At 57.5% G+C, this 26151-nt stretch overlaps 1 protein-coding gene across 8 annotated transcripts in view; it reads right to left on the bottom strand.

Moving 5' to 3' along the window:
• Foxp1 (forkhead box P1) overlaps positions 1-26151 on the bottom strand; it is a 513865-nt gene that overhangs the window by 37136 nt on the left and 450578 nt on the right. For all 8 annotated transcript variants that reach the window (XM_047534814.1, XM_047534811.1, XM_047534812.1 and 5 more), the window contains one exon: positions 6455-6559. In XM_047534814.1, coding sequence (XP_047390770.1) covers positions 6455-6559 — 105 coding nt within the window. The remainder of the gene's footprint in view (positions 1-6454; positions 6560-26151) is intronic.

Below are 26151 nucleotides of genomic sequence, written 5' to 3'. Positions count from 1 at the left end.
CTCTGTTTCTCTTGGCTCTGCCCAGGTCTGCAGGCCACTGGACTCAGAACGTGAGGCCAGACGAGAATCTCACGAGTTCAGAAACTTCGAAAATGACAACTAACTTAACCTCTCGATTTAAATAAAATAATAATAATAAAAAAAATCGAATGATACTTCACTCAAGAGTCAGAGCTTTTTATGAGACCTGTTGCCAATATTAGTGCCTCAGAATGATCTCATCTTTTGTCCTGGCTAAATTCCAACACACAATTTCATTAACCCAGGTACCGCAGGTGATAAAACTCATTTTTCCCTAAAGAGACAGCTAAAAAGTACCAGTTATACATTTATGAAGTACCAGCAATCAAAATTATGGATTTTCTAAAAGGTTTTTAACTACTTTTATTGAAAGGAAAATCGCTGTCTCAGACTTTTGTGACACTATTGCTAATAATAAATTTTACCATTTAGACATGGCCATAATATGGTAGACAGTGTCAATAAAAGCATGGAGCAAAGATGATCCCTGTCTTTTAAGTAATGCCTTCTAATTACACGCCGGAAATGATCACGTGAAATACCTAAGCTAACCGAAGGCTCTAAAAATATAAGAACCCACAACAACCCACCTACCGGAACACACACGTGCGTGTATACATCTGCAGCTATAGACGCAGAAGCGCGTTCAAAAATATTTCTAATGCTTTTGAGATCGTAAGGAAAATTTAAATTTCATTTGCATCTCTAACTAAAATCTGTCGGGAAAAAAAAAAAAAAAAGTGCTCAAAGGTTGTTTGCTTCTCCCGGAGCGCAGGGGTGCGCAAGGTCGGCCACCTCTCCCTCCAGTACCCCACGCATCGCTAGAGGGCACTGTGGGATCTGGGCCGCGCTGACCTCTCAGCAGCCGGGCAGGTCCTGAACTCCTGAGCAGCGTCAACAAGGTTCAAGAAGCCACGTTTCAAGGGGAAAGAGATGTTTTCCTTGGTAACACCCAATTTTCATTCTTCTAAGACAACTGGAAAAGGCCGGGTGAGGAGAGAAGTCAATTTCATTAAAAAAAAAAAAAAAAAAAAAACAAACTCCAAAAATGCAGTTTGCCATTCTCGCCTCAGACCCGAGGGGGAGGCTGGTACTGGGGCTCAGGCTCAGCTCCAGGGGAGGGTCTCCGCACCAGGCTGGTGGGCCGGCCAGAGCCACAGAGGGTTTGAAACCATTTATGATCCCGGCTCCTTCGGCACGCATTAGCGTATACCTGGCTTCTTTAACATGCACTTTGTTTTTCCAAAACCGCAAACACAGTTGCTGGAATTTCATGTGGAAGTGCTTAAGGGGCTGGAAGTTAACACCTTTGTGATCCCGCAGCCTGGCGGGGCCACTCCACAAAGGCCTCTTTGTCGGGCTTTCTCGCAATGTTTTCTTAACATGTTCCAAGTCGTTTTAGGCCGGGAACTAAAGTAAACAAGATGTTACCATGATAAAAACACTTGTGAAAACAGACAGAGCACACTCCCGGTTCCTTTCACACACAGCTCCTCACAGTTTTGAAAAGTAAAATTCACACAAGAAAACCTTAAAAAGCCAGGTCCCCACAAAATGTCTCCCACCGTCTGTGGCCCTGGGCCCGGCGGAGGGGGTGAGCGGCCCATCTCTGGTCTTTCCTTTCGGGGTCTCTCTGCCAGTCCTGCACTCGAGCTCTCGCCGGATTCACTTTGGCTTTCATAAATCACATGCATCTGACTAACACGCAAAGGAACCTCTGGTTTCCGCATGGGGCTTTTCTCCATGAAAAACAGTCAAAGAAAAAGAAACAGCCAAGTGGAAACCAAGCAGGGCCCGGGAGGGTCCTCTCGCTGCAGAGTCGCGGCCTCAGGGAAGTCAGCAGGCGGGCAGGGCCTGGGCTCCGGGAGGAGCCGGAGACCGGGCGACCCGGCCAGGGCACAGCGGGCCCGGCCTGCCCGCGAGCGTGGCCTGATTTTCGGATCTCACCTCCTCAGTTAGACACAGGAGAAGGGCTGCCCGGCCCGCTGCCACCTGGCCAGGTACCGCGGCAGGCAGAGCCTTTTAAAACGTGTTCTCTTCAAGGAAAGGCAAGAAAGAGACCCCAGGCTCACCGCGAAGACTGTCTTCAACCGGATCGGACGGGGACCAGGGGACCAAAAAAAAAAGAATGGGCGGCCGGTGTTAGGAAGCGGCCAGGAGCCAGCGCGTCACCTCCTGGACGCGGGCGTGTGTTTGCTTTGTGTTGCCCCAGGAGCCCAGCCACGCAGGGCTCCCATGTCGTCAGTGAGCCGGCACCTGCTGCTCTCAGTCAGCGCCACAACGGCAGAGAGGGAGGACTCGGCCTCGGAGCCTCGGAGCCACACAGACGCGAGGCTGGCCTGGGGTCAGCTGCCTCCAGCCAGGGTGAGGCGCGGCTCCCGGAAGGGTATCCACCTCTGAGACGGCCGGGCGCTCGGGGACAGCACTGCGGCCTGACCGCAGGAGGCGGGGGCTCTGGCTCGGAGGGAGAGCGGAGCCTCACGTGTGCCCGTGAAGCGACCCTGTGCCGCACGTGGCTGTCACCTGGAGCTCCGCCCCCCGGCGGCTCCATCTCACACCAGGAGCCACGGAAGCCAGAGTGAGTTACCAAAGCTGCTGTCCCTGCACCAGGAAACCAGGCACCTGAGGCCAGGGAGTGAGATAACGGGGCCTGCCCAGCAGGAGGCACCCCCAAAACGCAGAGCACCCCAAACGGGCCCAACCCAGGAAGCGAGCGTCCAGGGGTTGTGAAAACATCCCCAGCCAGAAACACGGGGTGACACAGACATGTGGCCCCAGGTCAGAGGTCAGCACACCGTTCAAGGGGCACAGCTAGGCTCCCACCTCACCCAGCACCTGACACCCCAGGGCTCCCCAAGGAGCAGAGCGGAGTTATTGACAGAGGGTGCCGCCTGCAGACCTTGAGGATACCGACTGTCTGCTTCGTCCTGGGGAAAATGTACCATCCCTGCACCTGAGGGACCTGGCCGTGGGGGTCAGTTCACCAAAAAGTCACGATTAAAAATGTTACCAAAAAAAGGTCTCTTCTAGCTGGGCACAGTGGGGCACGCCTGCCATCCTGGTCACTAGGGAGGCTGAGGCTGGAGGATCTCAAGTTGGAGGCCAGCCTCAGCAACACAGCCAGACTCTGTCTCAAAATTAAAAATAATGAATTAATTTTTCTGTTAGAAAAGTACCAGGGCTGCAGCTCAGTCGAGAGCCTGTGAGTTCGGCTCCTGGCACGCACACACAAAGAGGCTCCCCTGATCTGACACATCCGTGCTCTGCACAGCCACAGCCCCTTCCTCAAGTGGGAGGTCAGAATTCGTGGATATTTACGGCTGTCCCTCCTGAGAAATACACTTGGGTAGACAAGGGGGGCGGACACTCCCAGCACCCGTGAGCAGGCCGGACACTCTACACGAGGTGCCCCTCAGCTCCGGCAGCCAGTGACGAGAGGCCGTCACCAGCATGCTGGACTGGATCAAAGGACACTCTGGGAGAGGTACGTGGCCGCACTACTTCATCCGCCTTTCTCCAAAACGCTCCTACAGCCACCTCTTTCAGGAGAAAGCAAGTTGTCAAAAACAAACAAACAAGTAAAGCACAGTCCGCGAGCAGACCGCCTTGGCCCCAGCTACGCTGTCTGTTCAGACCCTGCCTCCTCCTCTCGCTGGCTGTGTGACCTCAGGTAAAGCACTTGGCCTCTCTGTGCCTTGGTTTCCTTAGCCTGGGTGTCGGTAAGGACGCTACAGTGCCATCCCAATCAGGAGGCTACCAGGGTTAAATGAGTCACTACGGGGAAAGACCCGGAATGGGCCTGCTGGGCAGGGCCGTCACTGCAAACTCTCACTAGAAGGCTGAACGCCGCTGAGGAACGTCCGTCAGGCAGAACCTTCACAGGAGCCACGTGGCTCTCCCCGGGCCCCAGAGGAGTGCGGGTCCCTCCTCCAGTCCTCCTGCCAGCCGCCCTGATTTCCTGCAGACCGGACAGAGCTGCGAGGTGACCGGCTGGCTCCCCTGTGTCGACCCAGGGCCCGCTACGGGGGGCCGCGCTGCCTTCCTGACCATTGAAACCTCGCTCCCAAGCCCAGACCATGAGCAGTCCAGGGGAAGGCCGAGAACCCTGGGCTCCACAGGGTTTCTCCCTCCTCAGTGCGTGCGCGTCCTTCCCAGATCAGTACACGTCTTTCTCTGGAGCCGGGTCTCGGGTGCCCTGCAGGCTCCCTAGCGTGAGCGGCTCCGGCTCTGGAGGCTGGCGTGTGATGCAAGCCTGGGTGCTGCACTGTGATTGGCTCAAGCCCAGAACACAGGACTCGGTCTGGACCAATGAGAGCCTGCGCTCAACAGTTCCACTTGGACCGGGTCCAAGAATGAAGGTGACACAGAGCCAACAGAAAATCGATACTCTAACAGCCCGCGTTAGCAGCTGGATGCAGCCGTGCCTGAAGCCAGCGGCACGACTGCACTTCCCCGTTTACAGGAGCCAGTTATCATCCCCAACTTGTCGGTCGGGTCTGGTTGTCCTTGAGCCAACTCAAGTTAGGTCTGTACAAGTTGCAAACTAGTCTTCTGAAAAACACAAGTCAATTAACAAGCAACAGGAAAGAGCCAAGCAATCGCTGCCACCTGACAGTGGTCACTCCAACTACACTGGGCCCCCGGGGGCTGGGACCTGCCGAGTCAAAACACAACCGAAAGCTACCAGGTGGCCTCTGAGCCCAGACCCGGAGCCGACGTCCTCAGTCCTCAGAGGTGACAGGGACCTTCTCAACGGGAATCAAGCGCAGGCCCCTGTCCAACTGTCCCGAGGTCCTTCCCTCGAGTAGGGGAAGTTCGGAACGACCGGCTCCCTCCGCCCGCTGTTCCCTCCCCCACGTCTGACCCCAGCTCCAGACCTTATCTCACACCTATCTACAGACACACCTCCCGTCCGCCTGTCTGCGGATCTGTATCTCGCCAACACCTAGTCCTAGGCGTCTCGACGTCAGCGCCGGCCGGGGCGTTCGAGGACACCCAGCCTGGACGCACAGGCCACCGAGTGCCCAGCGGGTGAACCGCAGCCTGGCACCCCCTTTCTGAGGCCACGGTGGATGCAGGCCACGCGGTGTGGACAGCCCTTCCTCAGCTCGCGGGACTTTGTAGGTCACAGTTACCCGCGTCTATCCGCCACCTCTACGGGAGGGACATCAGGGGACATTCGCCCAGGGCCAGTGCAGAAGAGGGAGCTGGAGCTGGGAGGGAACCCCGCCCGGCCCTTTCCTCTCAGCACATGACTGCACTGAGGCGGATGAGGGCAGGTGACAGCACAGGGATCGGGAGCAGCCATTTGTACGCAGAAGGAAGTGGATTCCACCCATCTGACCGGTGACCATGGAGGGCTGCGGATTCCTTTAGAACAGCACCGCAGCTCTCCAGGCTCAGTGCGACTTCGGTCCTCTCCTTTTTTGCTGCTGAATCACGGTCGTCCCTGACCTGGGTTCACCTGGACCCGAGCAGCAGGCCTGGGAGGCGACCCGCCCCGTCCCTGCCCTCACCGCCCCACTCCGGGGCCTTCCCTCCCTTTATTTATGGCGACGTAAGATGGGTGCTTCGCGCCTGCACATCTCTTAATTCTAGCGCTTCAACCTTCATCGTGAATCTGCGTTCATCAGAACGCCACATTCACCAGACCGCGAGTCTCAGGGCGCATCCCTGCCGGGTCCCTACAGGCAGACAGGGAGTCAGGCTGGCCCCGCAAGGGAGGCCCCGCAGGGAGACCCGGGCGAATGGGCCTGCCTCTTCCCTGGGGCTCGAGGGAGGGGGAACAGCTTCAGAGAAAGCACCCCCACCCCACGTAGGTGCTGCGGCCGGAGAGCGGGAGGAGCGGGGCTGCCTGCGTGTAGAGGCCATGGGACTCTCAGGCCAGCAGGGGAGCCAGGCGAGTTGGCAGGCTGGTGGCACCTTTAGGCGGGGACCCCTGCTGCCTCCCCTAGATCGGGTGGGTGCGCAGGGCCAAGGGGTGGCCTGCTCCCCTGGGGCGGGAACCCCGGGACGCGGGCTGCTTTCTCCCTCCGAGCCCGGGAGGCTGGACAAGGGTCAGGAGCAAGGCTGGTAAGGTCAGGAGCAGATCAGGAGCGTTCCTGCCGCGCCACGACCTCGGCCTCGCAGCCCAGAAGGGGCCCAGCGCCCAGCTGCGCCCTCCGGTGCAGCCACCCGGTGTAACAAGGCCGCATGGGTGCCACCGATCTGACCGTCTAAATGAAAAGCGGGAGCCAAGTCACCCCAAGTCTGAAAAAGAAATCGCGGGCACGCCGAGGACAGGCTCCCAACGGGTCCCCATCGCCCTCCTCCTGCAGGGACTCCTCACTGCGGCTGGACCCAGCGGGGCAGGGGACCCGCGGCAGCCAGGCCGAGGTCAGCCCAGCGAAAGCCGCGTGGGGACGGCCACAGCACAGGTCAGGGCCCCACTTACTTGAGAAACGACGGGAAGTCCTCGCACACGGCCTCGCAGCCGGGCCACTTGCACACGCCGTGTCCGTACAGAGGGTGGCTGTGCGGGTGCTCCTCGTGGGACAGGCTGAAAGAGAGCACGAGACAGGCGTGAATGTGCCGCCAGGCCACCCCAGCAGAGGACACCCGGGACGGGCCCCACCCAGTGTGGACGGCCGGGACAGGGACGCGCGGAGCCCGGTGTGGAGGTGAGGGGCCTGCCATTTCCCACGGAGCCCCCACTGGTTCCGCCCCGTGCTCTGGAGGCAGGCGTGAAGTGCTGGGCTGGGCACAGACCCTCGGCGCCACGGCCCACCCGGGAGGAACACATGTGCCCGCCGCCTGCCCACGGGCTCCCGCTGGGGAGAGGCCGGCCTGGGCAGCGGAGGCTCTGCAGAGGCTGCGGCGCCCTACTCGGCTGTGGGTCCCCTCTGCCAGCCAGAGCCAGAGCTCTGCTGCTTCCCCTGAAACGCCGCCACAGACGTGCTCACACGCCGAGTGTCCTCAGCGAGGCCGAGTACAAGCTGGTAATTCAGAACGACAACAGATGATTCGGCAAGAACCGTATCTCCCGGCCCACGATCCGGTTCTAGAAAATACGCTGACCAGGCAGCGGGATCCCCCTGCTGCCGTTCCGATGGGTGAGGGCGAGCAGGAAGGGGTCAACACCCCAGCGGGGCTCCAATCAACCAGAATGATCCGGCCACCGGATCCAAGTCACGGGCGCTTTGATGGGAGCCAGGTGGTGCTGGGGAGGGGCCCTGTGCGCTCCGCGGAGAACCTACTCTCGACCTCTCCTGGGCTTCTGCATCCAGACTTCTCCCAGACGCACCATCTTCACAGTCCCTTCCACGACCCGAGCCCGCCACACGGAAATGCAGCGCCAACAGTGAGGCCTCCTTCCCGGAGGGCACCTTCCCTGCAGGGGAGGGCGGCCGGCAACCGCGGGGGCTGCCTTCCAATTCAAGGGCAGTGACGTATGATCACACACACGCACACACACGCACACGTGCAAACGCACACGTGCACACATGCGCACACGCATGCACACACATGCACACACGCGCACACGCACACACACACGCACACACACGCACACGCGTGCACACGCACACGCGCACATGCATGCACACACACGCACACGCACACATGCACACACGTGCACACGCATGCACACACATGCACACTGCGTGCACACGCACACACGCACACGTACACACACACGCACACGTGCACACACACGCATGCACACACACACGTGCGGGGCTGCGGTTCATGTCACTGTGGACGCCTGCTCCTATCTGCTACCGAGGCACACCTTGGAGTGCGGCACGCTAACACCACTTGTCCCTGACTTCCAAGGCGGTCAGTCCCTAGGGAGAGTGTCAGGAGCCCCCAGGAGGAGCACGCGGCTAACGCTCGGGCACGGCCAGGTCCTCCTTGGCCCCTCAACGATTCCGCCAGAAATCGAGGGCAACTCGTGAAGAGCGATGAAGTGCTCTGCCCTAAACCAGGAAGCAAGCAGGGAGCCCGAAGCAGACAAAACTCAGCCAACAGCAAGTCCAGGAAGCGCCCCTCACAAGACGCCTGCCAGCGGGCAGGCGGGTGCCCGGGGCAGAGGGGCGGCAGCAGAGGGCGCGACGCCCCGACCCGCGGGCAGCTCCCAACGGTGCCCCAGTGAAACAGGACACAAACCGAACCCAAAGCTGCGGCTGGGGCTCGGGTGGGGCTCGGGAGGAGCGCTCGCCTGGCCCAGGTGAGGCCCTGGTTCCATCCTCAGCACCACATGAACACACAGAAATCAAGGTGTGGTGCCCACTGCAACTAAAAAGGTATCTAGAAAAAACAGTTGCTGACAACATAGAAAGAAAACATCAAGGGTCCTAGAACTCGCACCTATTCTGAGAGAAGACAATCACAAATGAACCAAAAACCCCAAAATGTGTTCCTCTCATGGTTTAAGATTAAAAGAACAGCGGCAATCCTTCATACTTTGCTTAACTTTACTAGGATGTCATTTGCCTCCTGCAGGCTAGGCAGGCACCTGCCACTGGGCTAGACCCGCACGCCCTTCACTGAGGTTCTGGAAAGTATTCTCAGACTTCTGTAAGCATGTGTGTTGTGAAAAACGTGGTAAGTACTGAAAAGGAAGAATCGCCCTACAACCCACACAAACGCAAACGCTTTTGATAAACGGATGCGTGAAGAACCGTACTGTTCCTTTTACACCTGATGGAATTTTGCCACCAGCTTCTCAGGTGAGCAGCCCGTCTTTGAGAACGTCACTTAGTGATGGGCTGGTCCACCCTCTTGGCTCCAGCTGAGGGCTCCGAGTCACCCACTCAGACATGGGGTTCCCTCCCGCTCCGTAGGTCCGCAAGTGATGCTGGAAGTCACGGGCACCGGCCCAACATCCCGGGTAGGAGCCACTTCTGCTGGGAGACCCGCTGGGGAGACGGGAGGCTCCCTGGACGAGAGCTGCCACCAGCGCACTGTAGCCCCTCCACGCTCCTCAGCCACGCCTCACACCTTCCCTGATTCTCCACCTTGGAACCCAGGCGTCTGCTGGGCACACAGGGAACGTCCCCGGCTAGGGACGGTCAAGGGTCACGCAGCTGCACCTCCTGGGCGAGGCGGTGTGTGCTGGACATAATGTGAGAGAAGGTAACGGACATTCATGGCGCAGAGATGATGTGGGCGTGTCCTGCTCTCTGGGCAGTTTACTGTGGGGACTGGGGATGGAAGCCAGGGCCGCCATCCACTGAGGCACATCCCAGCCCTTTCTATTCTTGGGACAGGATCAGCGTCTTTTTTGTTGTTGTTGTTTCATTTATTGTTAATGAAAGCCTCAGAGCCATGCATTGCCCTTGGGTTCACCGTGACAAAGCCGTGCATGGACGGTTCAGTTATTTTTGTGACGGCTTCAAGGCCTGAATAAAAACTCCTCTCCTCTAGGAATCGCCCGAGTCCCACTTGGTATCATCCTCAACGGCCCAAGGACAACCACCAGGCCCTGCGGGACAGCCGGGGGCATCCAAAGTCGGAAGACACTCGGCCCCGTCCCACGGGAGGACCTGCTGACCCGCCCGGGAGACCTCGGGCAGAACCTTGGGCTCAGAAGGGATGGGAAGGGACACAAAAACTGAGGAAGTCGGGGTTTTGGACGAGTCGACTCAGCTCAGCACAGGGTGAGCAACGGCGGCACACGTGAGCCCAGCGACCCCGTGCCTGGACCGCGTGTTGCCCACCCGCGCGGCCTGCTGGCGCCAGGGCGCAGAACGGCTCGCTGGGCTCGGAGGGGATCTGGGCGTGCCTGCCCCAGAGGTGGCCTTCGAGACGTTCAGGGCCCCTGGTGGAAGGAGGAGGCTTTTTGTTTTGTTTCCACGATGGACTCCCTCGGGGGACACGCCTAGATGCAGGATCGCTGGCCATCGCCGCAGACTCGGCCCCCCACACAGCGCGGCTCGAGGAACGTTGGGAAGACTCGAGAACACCAGACAGTGACCACGTTGTTCCGTTCGATTTCTGGGTCCGTATACTCGATTAGTGCTTGCCGATTTTTTTCTTTAATTCATACTCGAAGATGAGAATTTAGCAAAAGTACAGAACACACTGGCAAGACCCTTCCAGTTTTGATTAACCTGGAACCTAAGGAACAGACACTCTGCTTTCGAGACGAGCCTGTTGACTTAGTTTTCTGGATGATTCTCTGTGAGAGTCAAACGCAGTTTTAACACAGGGATGGCGACGGCACTTCAGATGAGAAGCCGAGCTCGCCACAGGAGCAGGATGGTGCCCGATGCGGGGGCGCGCCCAGGACAGTGGACACTCTTGCTCCCTCTGTTCCTCCCGCGCAGCGGCAGCCGACCTTCAGCGCCCGGCCGGGCCTCACGGTCCCCCATAGCGGCGATGCTTCCTCTGGGTGGCTCAGTGGCTGCACGCCCAGCTCACTCCCTGACCCAATCCCCAAACCAGAACCCTGACGTCAGCCCAGCGAACGCGAGGACAACTTCCCAGGTTTGGGGACGGGCGTCCTGAGCAACACCCGTAGTGCCACAAGCTCAACGTGCCCCGTGGTGCCGAGGGGAGGCGTCTCCTGAGGAGGGGGAGAGAACACCAGGACCTCCCTGCGGCCCGGGGCGCTCCTGCCAAGGCAGATGCCAGCGCCCTCCACCCGCAGCACGTGCTCAGCCCTCGCCGGGCGGTGGCCAGGTCCTCAGGCCAGTCTTCACGCTCCCCCTGACTCGTTTTCCGCCCTTTTCTAACCCGTTTTCCTCCTCTTTACGTTTCTGATTCATCTGCAGCAGAAGGGTGCCCCGTGCCCACTACCGAAACCCTGCCAAACCACGAGCCGCGTTTGCGGCCGCAGTGAGTTACCCGGCAGATGAGGTCATGGGAGACGGTCACCTCCACCCACTCAGCATGTGGGACCCCGTGCTCCTCCTTCCAGTTTCACTGGTCACACTTCACACCGTCCACACACCCAAAGCGCCTCCTCCGCTGGTTCTGAGTGTGTCCGTCGGGTTCTGTAACCGTCGTTACAGCCTCATTCGAGAATACTTTTATGGCTCCCCCGAAACAAACCCGGACCCTGCAGGAGTCACTCCTGTTTCCCCCAGACATCCACCCCTGTGGATCACAATGCTACCTCCCTACCTCCTCTCTCCAGAGATTCGACCATTCTGGTCATTTCATACGAAATCAGACGCTTTTGCTTAGCGTAAGAGGGTTCATCCACCCACCTTCTAGAACTTACCCGTACTTCATTCCTTTTTATGCCTGAATACTATCCCGTCACACACAGCACGTCTTCCTCGTCCATCCTTGGGCTGTCGTCCACAGCGGCTACTGTGGACAGTGCTGCCAGGGACACCTTTGTACATGTGCTTGTCTCTGCTCGCTGCGTTGTTTCAGCTCCTCGAGAGAAACGTCCATTCAAGGTCTTCCCTGCTTCGCAGTTGGGTTGTCCTTGCATCGTTAAGCTGCAAAAAATGCAGACGTGGATGTTCTGGGTTCGGACGCCCTGCCCACAGCCGCTCCACTCCGGGCTGGCTTTCAGTCTCATGGCGGCTTGGAAGCACGGAGAGTCCTCGTATCTGGGTTCCTTTGGTCCCTTGTGCTTTTGTTGTCCTATCTAAGAAAATATTGCCGACCCAGGCCCCTTAGGGCCGGTCCTCGTGGCTGCTCTCCGTGGACAGCCCCGGCTCACATGTGGCTCCACCGTCCACTTTGAGCTGATGTTTGCGTGTGTCGCCTGGAAAGGCTCCGGCTGCCTTCTGCGGAACGTTGCTCCCCAGCACGTGAGGAGGATGCTGTTCTAACCCAACCAGTGCTCGGCGACCCTGGTCTAAAACCAGCTGACCAGGACCAGAGGCCTTTTTGAAACTTCACTTTCTTTTGATTTTCCAGAGTTACTGTGCTTGTTCCCTGAAGCCCATCTTCTGATATCCGACGGGTGGGCAGGGACGTTCTCGTAGGCCCACGCAGACCTCCATGGCGGATCTCCTGAGGAACCAGTGCCGGGGGGTCTTTCCCAGGTCCCGGGGATGGCTCCGTGCTGAAGATCCCTATTTAGCTCCGATGGAGTGGACTTCCCCGTTCTCTCAGGGACAGTGTTTCTGTCCAGGAGGACAGTCGTGGGGCGGGTGCAGTCGTTAGAGCTGTGCTAACGCAGGGCAAGTGGCTGCCCTGCCCTGCCCTGCACCTGCCACCTCTGTGCACTCCTGCCCAAGACACGCACCGCAGTGGGCACCAATGGCCACCTGGTCACTGATGCTCTGACTCAAGTAGGGCCCGAGAGGGCGCCAGCCACACGGAGGGGCCCACGGCAACGTCCGGGCAGTGTCCACCAGAGCCGGCCTGCTGGTCTGGATGGCAGACCCAGTCCCACAGGGAGCTCAGTCAGATGCCGGGTGCCTGGGGAGCCGTCTCCCCTGTACGGCCCCAGAAATGACAGCCACATGAGGCACCAGCCTGTGGTCACACCCCACAGGGTCCCCACGAGCCACCCTCATCTTAAAACCCTTTCATGAATTCACTCAGTTCTCCAGTGGCCTCTCTCAGGAAGGGGTCCTCCTCCTGCTCCTCCTCTCTCCACTTCACAGGCCTGTGACTTTGCCAGCTGCTCCCACATCCAGTGAGACCCAAGGCCAGACCAGGGGTTTCCTGGGTCTGAACGGATTTGACCCAAGGACTTCCCCACAATGAGGCTGCATGTGAGAACAGAACGGGGCTTCGGTTTTAAAATCAAATGATGATAATAAAAAACCCAGCAGCAGATATCTGTGAACTACACCATCAGTCCACTAGAATGTGACCGGCTCAGCCACACTGATGGCTGATCACTTGGACGTGACCCGCTCAGCCACACCGATGGCTGATCACTTGGATGTGACCCGCTCAGCCACACCGATGGCCGATCACTTGGATGTGACCCGCTCAGCCACACTGATGGCCGATCATTTGGATGTGACCCGCTCAGCCACACCAATGGCTGATCACAAGCGATCCCATGAAGAAGAGCAGGGAAGGCCCCCTCAACACCCAGCCTGATTTACCATCTTCGAGATTATTCTTCTGTTTTTCACACTATGGTCCCTTCCTCAAAACCAGCTGGTGTCCACGCATGGCCTCGTGGAGAAGGGAACAGGACAGGCAGTGTCCCCTGGAGGCCCAGCATGGAGCAGGGGAAGGGGAGATCTCACTTCTGCCCGAGGAGGAGCAAAAGAGGTGCCGTAGGACGGACACGCACCTGTTCCGACAGCTTCGCGATGGCGAGCTTCTCCTCAACTGTGAGGAGAGGTCTACTGGGAGCAGATGGGCTTCTGACTGCACCTGAGACAGGCAGAGCCGGGACCCAGCGTGGACGTGGCTTCCCGGGCATGCCGCGCCCGCCAGCTTCCCGAGGGGCTCGGCTGCCCACTGCCGGATGTCCCTACCACAGGACAAGGGTGTCTCGCTCACCCCGCTGAGGGCCCTTCTGGAGGGAGCAAGGCGCCCGCAGGACGCTCGCTCGGGCTTCCCCGCTCCCACGCAGGGAATCCTTGACTCTCCTTCCCCAGAACGCTCATCATCTCAATTTTCTGCTGCTTTTCAAATCATGTTTAATTAGAGGATTTCGCATTCCCTTGTGATACGATATTCAGGAGCAAAACTTGCAAGTGGAGTGACTGTGAATGAGTCTATTAAGTGCCACATCTGTGCTTTTAAACAATGGCGGAGATTATTGTTATTATCTGCTCTCGACATCGATGGCGGTGGGAGGATCACCCCAACGGACTCCGCCTCTGAAACGCAGGCTGTTCACCGCGGGAGGCCAGGGCCCTTCTTCTTCCCCTCTCCCCTTTCTTGAACTGCGAATCATCCTAAAGGAAGCGCGGGGTGCCCTTGCTGCCACAGTCGGAGGGCAGGGCCCAGTCCTGGGGGCGGGTGCAGGACGGGTCTGCACGGTGCACAGGTACCCTTGGCTGCCCAGTTATGGATTCGCGCCCATGTGTCCTGGGGAGAGATCGACTACGGCATCAGATGCCCCTGATTCCTCAGTAGCAGCTTTTTATGAAACCTATTTAAGTTAGTCCATTAAAAAAGATTAAGTAAGTGCCCGTCACACGCATATGTAGCCATGGCAAAAGGGGAGGGCAGCGGGAGGAGGACTCAGAGGTCACAGACGGGGCCGTGTGTCTGGGCCGGCCCTCGTGCCGCGTTCCTGCAACCATGCCCCTCAAACTTTATCATGCGCAAGAATCGCCTGGAGACCCTCCAACAGGCAGCTCTGTGGTCTGGGGCAGGGCTGGGTGTCTGACAGGTTCCCGGGGGGCAGGGTCACGGGACCAGGGACCACCACTTGGGAACCACGGATCTCAGAGGGTTCCTCTCACGGAGCTACTGAGAAACAGCTGTGCTGAAGGACACTCTCGGGACGCGTCCTTCTGATGAGTTCCTGGTGGGAAGGCAAGGAGCAGAGGAGGGCCACCAAACCCAGGTGGGCCCACGCTGCTGAAGGGTCACGGAACAGGCTCTTTCTGGCTTTCAAAAATACCCACACAAGACAAAGCTGGGAAGGTTCCAGGGAGCCAGCACGGGGCAGTGGCCACCTTCCGCTCCTGTGTGCCCAGCACCAACTTCACGCGGGCAGGGATCGGCCGCATGGCGCGCTCGCCGGGTGCTGCCTGCCAGCTGCTACGCCCCTCAGGACCATCCCAGCGCCGAGGATCACCCCTGGGCTGGACGGCACCTCAGCACCTCCTGGGCCTGAGCTCGAGGTCGGCTTTCAGAACAGCAGGCTCCATGCCTGCTTCCCATCCCCGAACCAGGACGCAGAGGACGTGCGGATGGATAAACAGCCTCCGACCAATTTGGGGGAAGGTGCGAGGGTTTCGTTTTTCTAGGGTTTGACCCACTTGGCAGTCAGTCCAGGCCCCTCGCCTCTGCAAAGTGACGGAGCCCAGCACAGCCCCCCACTCCCCATGTGCTCTCAGGGGTGGTCACCCCGGGTCAAGTGGGGGCAAAATGCTCATTTTCAAAGACCAACAGAATTTCAAAGAGAAAAAACTGCAACGAGCATATCCTACCTCTGGTCTCGCAGATGCCATTTTATAGTTTGAGACTCAATTTATGAAATTCACAAAAATGACTTGATTAAAGAAAGTGCCACCCCTCCTAGCATGGCAGGCACCTCAGGACAACGGGGCACCTAGTCCGGCCCCACGGAGGGTTGAGAACCGGAGCCCAGCAGGACTTCCAGCCAGGGCAGAGGAGCTCACTGCGCTCAGGGGACGCGGCTCTGCTGAGCGCTTCACCTGAATGCTCTGGAAAAGGAGACCCTCGGAGGCCCAATGACGCAGGGCATGCTTCCAGTCCTCCCAAGACTGAACTGTCACTAGGGATCAAGGAACGCCTGGCACGAAGACCATCGAGGTGACTCCCAAGGGGCTGCCTTACAAATACCGTGAACCTAGGGCCAGGCGGCAGGTCCTGCAGTCGTTCCCGCCACCAGCCCTTCCTCGGGCACGCCCCGGCTCCCAGCCGCACTGGGCAGAACTCAGCGGGGTTCCCAGACGCCTGCGGTGCAGCCCGGCAGGGAACTGGAGCTGGTGGGTCCGCAGCACAGAGCAGCCACAGACACCGAGCGCGTCTGGACAAACAAGGGCCGAGGATGAGGAGAGGCGGCCTGGCCTGTGGTCTGGACCCCAGCAAGGGCTCTTCCCGGCCTCCGCTCAGGGCTCGCCCCGGCTGCATCGGCACTGGGTCTTGCTGGGAAATCGGACCGCCTCCCAGACACAGGGACACTCGTCCAAAAGTCCCTGATGCAAGGGGCCGTGTGTCTGTGCTGGTGGGTCACAAGGTCCAGCAGCGCCTTGTCCACAGGTTCTGGTCCACTGGGGACCCAGAAAACCAAAAAGCATCCATGGCCTTTCCAATGCTAGTTGCCAGTTCCTCCTCCAGCAGCTCTGTGGGAGTCAGCACCAGCTGCGTCATCCGCCAGAGGCAAAGGGATCACCGCGAAGGCCAGGTGAGCCGGGGACGCAAACCGCCCGCGCCGGTCACGCTCCTGTGCTCCCCACCAGAGTCCCTCCGACTTCCCGTGAGCACCCCGATCTCTGCCTCTTACAGTTGCTTCAATTACGTTCACTGGTAAACGCCTTCCCCGCTCAGGTGGGTTATTAAAGGCCTGTTCGGGGGCACGCACCCCAGTGGGTTCCGAGACCAGAACCTCCAAACGGGGCTGCCAGCGATTCAGGAGCCAGTGGGACGTCACTCCTACGCGCACGTGTTGACGTCACTTTCCGGGACGTCACTCCTACGTGCACGTGTTGACGTCACTTTCCGGGACGTCACTCCTACGTGCACGTGTTGTCGTCACTTTCCGGGACGTCACTCCTACGCGCACGTGTTGACGTCACTTTCCGGGACGTCACTCCTACGTGCACGTGTTGACGTCACTTTCAGAGGCGCAGACGCACACACGCGTGTAGCCACGTCTCACCTGCTGGCGGCTCACGTCTAATACGGGCAGGACCCTGGGACGTGCGCACACACGCGACCAACGAGCAGTCTGGGAGGAGAGCGTTTTCAGTTTCTGTGCTGATGGAGAGGAACGCTGCGGAGTCTGAGTCCCCGCATGGACTGTGAGGGGATGGGCCCCTGTCCCCCGACGACAGGGCTCTGCCGGATTCCGCGGCGCAGGAGACGGGGATCGCTGAGCAAGGGACTGGAACGTGAAAGCCGCAAGGGTGGGCCTGGGCCTGGGGTATCAGTAGGAGCCGCGCTGCGCGAGGACAGATGGAGGACAGAGGACTGCAGCCAGACACGCCAAGGAAACGTCCAGAGGCAGCACCAGAGCACTCAGGGGAGAGAGGGCCAGCGCCGCCGGAGCCCAGTCTCGAGGACAGCGCGCGTGGGCACTGAAACCCAGCGAGTCCTGATCGTCGCCATCCAGGTGGCTCCTCGGCCCTCTGAACCGCAGCGGGCGAACGCAGCCACCTGGGGCAGCACAGGGGAAGCTCAGAGGTCCCCCGAGGTTCTCAAAGGGTGGTCCCTGGGGTCTCGCTGGGGAGGCATGCTGTGGGCCAGTCCCCCGGTGGCCCAGGCAGGTTCAAGGCCGAGACCCTCTCTCACCGGAAGCCGAAACGTTCTCCGGTTTGGATCCTCTACGGGGATGGAAAGAGGCCACCCAGGTCTCCCACGGCGCCTGGGGCCAAAGGCTGGCGGAACCATGACCGCTCTTGGTGGGTCGCGACCTCCACACCTCCTCAGCTGGCCTTTTCCTGAATATTGCATCCAGTCTCTGCGATGTCACCCAGCGCCCACCATGAGCCAGGCTGGCGAGCTGGCTGTGAGGTGCAGACACCAGACACAACTTTTCCTCAGAGTTCACCGTACTAAAAACCTCTCCCGAGGCCTGTGGGCGGGCGGGGGTTGCCTGTACCATGATATTCCACGCGGGCTCACTGTAACACCCCGTCCACAGAACCACCCTGCTACGTACCTCTTCTTTCTGGCCCTGGGGATTGAGCCCAGGTGCTCTCACACTGAGTGCTGCCCCCAGTCCTTCTCTTTTATTTGAACCACAGCCTCACTGAGTTTCCCAAGCTGGCCTCCAACTTACAATCCTCCTGCCTTGGCCTCCCGAGTAGCCAGGACTGCCAGAGTGTGCCCTGCCCTGCCGTGGTTCACACTTGGACTGCTGCGACGCCCATGCGGGCCTTCAGGTGTCTGTGTTCACACCTGTCTCCAGTTAGACCACGACGTCAGTAAGAGGAAGAACTCTGTAGATCTGAATCCCCAGGAACTGCAGAGCTAGCATTTAATGCACGTCCAACAAATGCAGCTTGAGTTTATTATTACATAATTTCCAAATCATCGACCTGGTGGATCAACGTTCACCTACTACGCGCCAGCCCCAGAGCAGGCGTTGCCCCACTCCGTCCTCACAGTTGCCCTGAGGTGAGGCTGGATACCATGCCCACTTTGGATTTGGAAAGCTGCACACGCTGAGATGAAGTGACAAGCCGCAGCCGCCCTGCAGTCCAGCTGTGGAGCGTGGCCGTAGCAGCTGCCACCAACGCGGCGCTCTGCACGCTGTGGGCCAGCGTGTGGAACGAGTTCTATTTTTGCCTCTGCCCTGGGGCCTTTGCTTCTGCTGAGTCCTAGCCTGGAGGGGGCGCCCTTCCCTCTTCAGGTCTGTTAAGGGGCAGAGTGACAGGCGTGGACAGGCGGGTAGGTAAGCGTGGGACACAGCTGTGACAGCCGGAGCTGGGCACCTGGCAGGCGAGGCGCTCAGTGCCTGGCAAGCCTGTTGAAGGGACACTGGTACTGTCGTCCCCTGACTGGCGTCCCACTTAGAAGCACACTCTGCCTAACTCTGGGCGATGTCCCGTCCCTCCTGGGTGAGCTCCTCCTCACTTCTGTCTCATGCAGCCTCTAATTTATTCTAACGCCACTGGATGATTCCAGCTCCTGGTGTCGATTTTTTCTAATTAAAGTAAACTGCCATTTATTTCTCACACCGATCTTTAACACGAGACATCTTGTTCTCGTCACAAATGTGACTCATGTGGAGGAATGCGAGTCGAATACGGGGGCTCCGGGACCGGAGGCTGCAGAGGTGAAGGCAGCAGGGCCCCAGGCCCAGCGGGGGGCCTGCCGGGCGGACGGTGACCTGGGCTTCCACGGACACACACCCGACTCGAGCCCAGGCCTGACCCGCGGCGCCCAGAGAGCCTCCAGGGCCAGCCTGGAAGCAGTGTGAAAGAGGAAGGAGGAAAGGAGGAGAGGGGAGAGGAGAGGCCGCCGCACAGACGGGGTTCCTTGAGGACTATAAAAGGAATGAGGTCTGAAGGTCACGAAGGCGTGTTTGTTGAGGGAAGTCTCGCAGGTAGTATCATGTCACCGCCACAGTTGCCATGGGGTCTGTTTGTTTACCAAACAAGAACACAAACAGCGACAGGCAGCCCTGCTGCCTCCAGAGCGCCTCCTTCCCGGCCAAGCCTCCCTGCACGGCTCGCGGGGCTCAGGCTGGCTTTGGTTTCCAGCCCCCTTTTAACCATTTCAAGACCTAAACACCAACCCAGGAAAACGAGCCCAATAATCCCAGCTGGACAGTGGAAACAGCTGCCATGTCTAAAAGGGCAAAAGAAGGGGGTGGACAGGGTCACAGAGGGAACACCACGTCCTCACGCCCCGCGCCCTCCGACTGCCCTCAGAAAGGCCCACCCGCGCGTCCCCACTGACCTGCACACTGGGCCCGCAAGGCCAAGCGACCCTCGGAGGTGACCAGGGTGGGCGGGGGAGTGGCCAGGCCGAGCGTACGGCTGCAGGGGTGGCCGGGCACATGGGCCCCAGCGGCTCGGACCTGTGATAAAGCCGCGGGAGAGGCAGCAGGAGCCTGGGCTTTACACGGCACTGACCGAAGCGCCCCCGGCGCAGCCCCCCAAATGGGCCACGGTGCCATATGGACAGAGACACTGAACAAGCTGTACAACTCCTGGCGACACGTGCCCGGGGGATTGTCCCGTGCAATGCCACCTGGGCCGTGGCGATTGTGCTCGGCATGTGCGCCGGCCCGGGAGCCCGTCGGGATGTCATTCCCGAGCACACACAAAGAGGAAGATCGCAGCGAGGAGGATTCTCTGGCTAGCGTATCTGTTGCTCAGTTCCAGAAATAGCTTCCCAGAGGAATGGTTATCTTGTGTGTTCACACAGGCAGGAGTGACAAGCTGGAGCACACATTAACAACTTCCCTTTGTGAGCGCCCACCATTGTTCTAGTGAGGAGAATATACTTTATGATATACTTAGGCCCGGGCTGATTACAAAGGGGGTGGAATAAAGAACTTTGGGAATGCTGTACATATGTAACGCGCTCATTTGCATTGCCCCAGCGAGCCAGCGCGGCGGGGCTGAGGGCAAGGCAGCCGGAGCAGAGGAGACAGCGCCAGCAGACCACCTCCCCGGGATGCTCCTCCCAAGTCCCCAGCTTCAGTGCCCCGCATCCAGAACCGGGGCTGGCTGGAGAAGCCAGCGTCCAGCCAGGATAGCAAGGACACAAGGGCTATTCCAAGCCGCGTCCAGAAGGATGGAGACTCTTTGCTTCCCCTTCTGCAACAGCCACCAGAGCAAAGCTTCCATCACCGAATGCAGGTGGTGCAGGTGTGCATTCCGACAAGAACCTTTTGCAGGCGAAAGAGTAAACCCAGTACAATGGGCAAGCCCAAGGGAGTCCCCCCCGGGGCTGGCTGTCCCTCTCCTCTGGCTGGGGCCCTCCCCTTCACACCCTGGGTGTGTAAGCACAGGCCCTTCCACCCACGGGAACACCTGGAAAATGGTGAGCTACCAAGAGGCTTTTGCAGAAAACCTGTACCAGCCAGGGCCGTGGGTCAAGGAAGGATGTCCAGGAAACTGGGGCTCCAACATTATTTTGGGTGGAAAAGTTGGCACGCTAGGCATGGAACAGCCCATGGTAGAGATTCATATCATGCAGTGTCCCAAGGAAAAAAGTGGACATCAACCAAATTTAGGAGAAGCTTCCAACATGGACCCGACTCCTCGGATCAATGATGTCATTTTATTAGAAGGCATTTATCATTTAAGCACAATAAATAGGAAAAGATTTATGGAGCCTAATGATGCTGGGTATGATAAAAGGCACTTTACTGAGGTAAGATACAACAGCTGTTAGGGGATAATGGCCGGGGTTTTTTTTTTTTTTTTTTTTTTTTTTAAATCACCCCACAAAGTGAACAGTCAAGAAAACCCATAAACCCTGCTGCGAAGGCGTGCCGAAATTTTACAGATTTTCTACCCTGGCCTCCCGCACGTGTGCTGCCACACTGCCCGGGAGAACCCTCCTCCCACTCAGACCCAGGCGCAGCCGGCTTTAAATGCTGGGACAAGTGACTGACAGCCCCGTAGAGTGCCACCGGGTGCCAATCACCCACAGTGCATTTGGGGCACAAGACACTGACAAGCCACCGAGGGTGCTTCTGACGTGAGAAGGGAAGTCTTTGCCCTCAACAGGTTCCTTCTGCTGCTGCATACGGACGGCACCAGGATGCTGCAAACCGACCACCTGCACTTTAGGCCGCTGCAGCTGCACCTGACCACAAGTCTGGCAAGACGTGGCCAGCCTGCTCTCCACCACCCAACCTGCTCACTCCATCCCCGGCCTGCTGACCTCCCTCCTTGCAGAAAGACGAGGGTCAAGGAGGGAGAGCAGTGGCTGCACGGCCAGGTCCAGCCCCAGGCTTCAGCCACGGGAGGTCCGGGCTTGGTCTGGAACCGCTCCCCCGGCTTTACTCACCAGAGACCCTGATCTAAGGTCTGGGCTGGAGCCCAGGGGGTTCTGAGGAGTGGCCCACCTGGGAGTCAAGGACTTGAGGAATTCAGGTCTGGTCCACGCATGGCCACTGACCATCAGTGTGGCTCCTGTGAGTTCTAAGGTCCTCTGGCCCCAGCTGCAGGGGGAACCATACCCCATGCATGCAACGGGATTATCAGTAGCAAGTCCTCAGTCAAGTCCTTTCTGCACAGCATCTCACACAAATAATCATTAGCTGCTTCTCATCACCATCATATGGCAGGTTGAGATTTCCCAGAGAAGAGAAAAAAAGTACTTTCAAGAACTTCTGCCCAAAATCCCATAGACAAACTGCAAACCTCCAGTCAGGTCTCACAGGAGCTCCCCAGGACAGGGGCCTGGGGGCCTGGTCCTTCTACCAGCCCTGCTCCTGCAGTAGCCTGCACAGGGATGGCAAGCCATTGGCTTTGTGGACTATTTCTGGGATGTTAATCAAATCTGGGGCAGGGGTGGGGGTGGTAGAATTCTCTTCTTGCAAACAGTCAAAACCCAGGTCAACTGAACATCTTGCCTGCAGTGCCTCTTGAACTTGAACATGCACACCAAACCCCTGGAGACCTTGCTACCATGCAGATCTGGGTTCAGCAGGTCTGGGGTGGGTCTGAGACCTGGATTCCCTAACAGGGGTCCACCCCACGGCAAAGCTGCTGGCTGGCAGCCTGTGCACAAGAAGAACCTAGGTACGCATGGCAGATGCCAATTCCCACATGCCATCTTCGAGCAAGGGATCCCAAGTCTGCATGGGAAGGGCCAGAAGGCTGTGTGCTTCCTCGACCCCGAGGGGACGTGAAACAGGACAAGCAGGTCTAATGGTTAAGGCCCAGAGTTGCATACTTATTCCAAACATGGCTACACAGAGAATGTCTGAGGGGCCAACTACTCGAGTATGCTGTAGTAGAGCAAAAGCAGCCACAGCAACACATAATGGATGAGCAACGCCTGTCTTCCCGTAAAACTTTATTTACAAAAGCACGCAGTGGGTTGAACAAGCTGGTGGGTCATGTCTGCCAACCTCTGCTACAGACCACGGAGAAGCTTCCATGAGTATTGGCAGGTGGGAGCAGTCACAATGTGCAAGAGTTTGCACATTCCTCAAAATGCCCTGGTAGAAAGAAAGATTTAGGAGCCCCACTTTGCTCCGTCCTTCAAATAAAACAAACCAACAAATGAAAAGAAAAGCAAATCACTTTCTGATTTGCGAAAAATAAAAATGAGAAAGAACTATTCCGAATAACGGGAACTAGAGTTTACTGCTTAAATTTCTGGCTCAACAGGCTCTGTATCAACATGAGGACATGCAAAACCTAAAGACTTGAGTATCTATAACAGTCCCCAAAACGAACCTCTAGAATTTTAGCATTTAAACCTAGAATGCCGACATTTATTCATCAACACAGAATTGTGTTTAAAAAAAAAAAAGCAAGTCAAAACATCAAGCATGTCCACATTTCAAAGTTCCTTGTCTTTTGAAAATATCAGGGCCCATAAACACGAATGTTATTGTTCTATAGTCAAATACATGGCCACAAGTCAAGTGGCCACAAATCAAAAGCAGAGACTGTAGCAAATGAAACTGTCCAAAGCATACCAGCTGACAAAATCCTTCAGGGGCTACTTCAAGGCTGCTGCCAACTACGGGCTGCAGAAAATGCAAGCACTGTCCCACTCCCAGAACGAGGGAGGGCGGGAAAAGAAGAGTGAGCAACCAGCATGCTCGGGGGGCCCCTCAATAGGTGAGGACGGCCGTGAAGGGTCACCGCCAGGGACCAGGCAGGTGACACCTCACAGTCAACAGGGCCCCACTGGGGTCACTGCGTTTTGAGAAGGGTATGATGGTCTTGGAGGAAGCAGGGTCCCCCAGCATGGGCTCTGCAGAGTTGAAGGAAACCTCGGACCAAATGCTGAAGGAAGCCTTGGAACAAATATTCAGCAGAGCCACGCAGCGGAGAGGTACGAGAGTTATAAAACTTCTCCTAATGGTCGAACTGAAGGTAAAAAGTTGGAGAGGCTTTGAGAAAAGGGGCACTGCTTGAGCAGAAGACAGTGACCGGATGCCCCCAGGGAGCCACACTGGCTTGGCACCGGCTTGTGTGCAAACCCAGCAGCAGGACGTTCATGTTGCGCACTGTGTGCAGCTCTAGATCCTAAGTGTGTTCTGTTTTAGGAATCCTCTACCTCCAGGAGAGACCTAGTAAATATTTTATCTGCCATAAAAGGGGAAACTCAGCCACTTTAATGTAAATGCTGTGATTTGCATATAGCAGGTTAAGTCAATAAAGGTTTTATTGAGTTGCGTTTAAATTCAATTTAAAATTTCTTTTAGGGATCCAGACTTCCACATACCATAACTAGGCATCTCGCCTCCCCTCTAAATGGAAGCGCAAAGTCCTGTTCTGTAAAGGACCTGAATTTGGATTTTGGGTGTGCCATCAGCTGGCTCTGTGACCCCAGAGTTAACATCTGTCCCTCAACTGCCTCATCTGCAAATTGGGCGTAGCAGTGTGGCCTGTGTGTGCGAGGACAGCAGCACTTGTTCCAGGGAGGCCACTAATTGACTGACTGACTGACTGGGAGCCCCCTCTCCCTTCCCTAGTGCACCGTCACATAATGTGATATTTAGAATTTTAATTCAGGCAATTACTTAAGTAGTAATTGCTATTTGTATTTACATAGCTGCTTTGATCCAAGAAGCTCAAAGGGCTTACTAAATTTAGCATTTTAATAAATGTTTCATTTGCATTCTGTTGATTCTGTTTACCCACACCCAAACTTGGAATTTTCTAAAGTGAGACAATCAGACAAGTTGGAGGGACAAAGCCTCAAGGTCAGCAGCCCGCCTGCCGAGTCTCATCTGTCTTACAAAAGAGGTGGACACTAAGCAAGAGACCTGGGGCCCCTCAGCCTCTGCCCACGGAACTTGATCCCCACCGCGCTTTTCCAAGGCCCGACGACAGAGGTATGTTTATTGCACCAGCAAATTTCTATGTAATCGGCACAATAAACATTATTAAAGTTGTTGGGAGAAAAATCAAAGCAGCCCCAGTACTGAATTCTAATGATGCTGAGTGTCCCGGCTGCACAGGGGCCGGATCTTAACAAGCCCGACTCGGGCGCTGGCATTGCCTGGCCAAACCACACGGGCTGCTCCGCCGAACCACTGCTGAATACTGATAACTGCCTCGGCCCCGCGCAACAAGGAGGTGGGATTCTATTGGCCATCTCTCCCAAAGTGTGTTTTTTTCCCTTCTCTGCACTCAAGGGTTTACCCTGAATGATTTAATTACAATTTTCCTTGTATAAGACAAATTAAAGAGGAGAGTAGGAGTGGTGTGCCAGCCACATTATTTATCTCCCGAGCAGCTTGCCGCTCACCAAACCCCAGAGCTGCTGTGGCGGTGGTTGCTCACGGGAGCCCTGGGATGCACGGGGGCCCGGGGGTGGGGGTGGGTCGCAGTTTTCCAAAGGGCCCGGAGACTGGCATCGGGGCTTTGGCTGCACACAACACTGGCAGTACTGTTTCCCCACGAACCTTCCCACACAGCCGATCCGGGCCCCTTCAGAAATATTCTCCGAGCGGCTAACCCAGGACGGGAGTCTGCAGGGAGGATCAGGATGCTGGGTAGCAGGGGCTGTGGCTGGGGTGCAGGGAGAAAGCTCTGCAGCAGGACGTGGCGACAGGGCTCCCACGGACCCGTGGGCACAAGCGGACTGGAGAGTAAGGACCTAGCCGTCTCAAGGCAGCGGAGCAAGGACCGCAGAGAAGACCGAGAGCCAGGCTGCAGGGAGGGTAGGCGCTCGAGGACGCTCCCAGTGACAGCTCCCCCCCACCCTTTCCTACTATTCAAGCCTCACACCACACACGGGATTGTTGACCGAATCATAAGGTAAGGACACGTGATATCCGTTTCAGGTACCTATACGCACACAGAGCTGCCGAGGAATCACCGGTTTTTAATGATCGATTCTGTGAGCTGGAAACTGTTGCACCGTCTTGAACTTCCGGGGTGCGCTTGCCTTCCTGGCCACGGCCAGCTGGAGTGTGCTGACCAGGTCAGGCAGGGGCACCGCTCAACGGGAGAGCGTGTGCCCCAGGTCCGGGGCTCCATCCCCAGCAGCAAAAATAATGAAATTCAAGAACTGGCTAGAACTTTCTTTTAATCTGGTCACATCTCCTCTGAGCCGAGAGAATCAAGAAATTAGGTGATGGCGTGTCACCTCCTAGCTTCTCCTCTGTGCGGACAGCTGGAACTCCAGCCTGTTTTAGGCCCAGGCTAAGGCTCCTTGGAACCCAGACTCTGTTCTGCTCCACACCCAACTTGGGCATGTAGTGAAATGGGGACACACAGGGTCTCTGCAGATCCCAAGAGGAGACCAAACCCACACAGCATCCTGCAATCAGAGTCCCTCGGAGCCACTGAGCTTCACACGTGCCCTAGGACATGCAAAGGGCCGTCCTGCGGGCTCACCCATCACCTAGCTGCAGATATACGGGAGCGTGCATCTAAAGGAGGAGAGCGCTCGGGAACCCACGCAGGCCCCTTGGCGAGAGGCTCAGAGACCTCAGGCACGCCCGACCACAGTTCTGAGTGCCAGGCCTCCCCGGTGCCTGTGGAAGGATGCCGTTCAGTTGCCCAGCAGAAAATGGACCATAGGAACCCAGGATGGGAAGAGCAAGTCCAACCAAGGGCAGCAGCCCCGAGGCTTCCCTCTCAAGCTACCTAAGGCTTCCAATTTTGAAAATAACAACAACAACAACAACAATAATAATAATAAAGACATCACGGGAGATGACAGAGCAAGGGTTCAGACCGCCTTCCGGCCACA

Source organism: Sciurus carolinensis, chromosome 19, assembly GCF_902686445.1.
Source record: "Sciurus carolinensis chromosome 19, mSciCar1.2, whole genome shotgun sequence".
NCBI lineage: Eukaryota > Metazoa > Chordata > Mammalia > Rodentia > Sciuridae > Sciurus > Sciurus carolinensis.
This window is presented reverse-complemented; position numbering and strand designations above follow the sequence as displayed.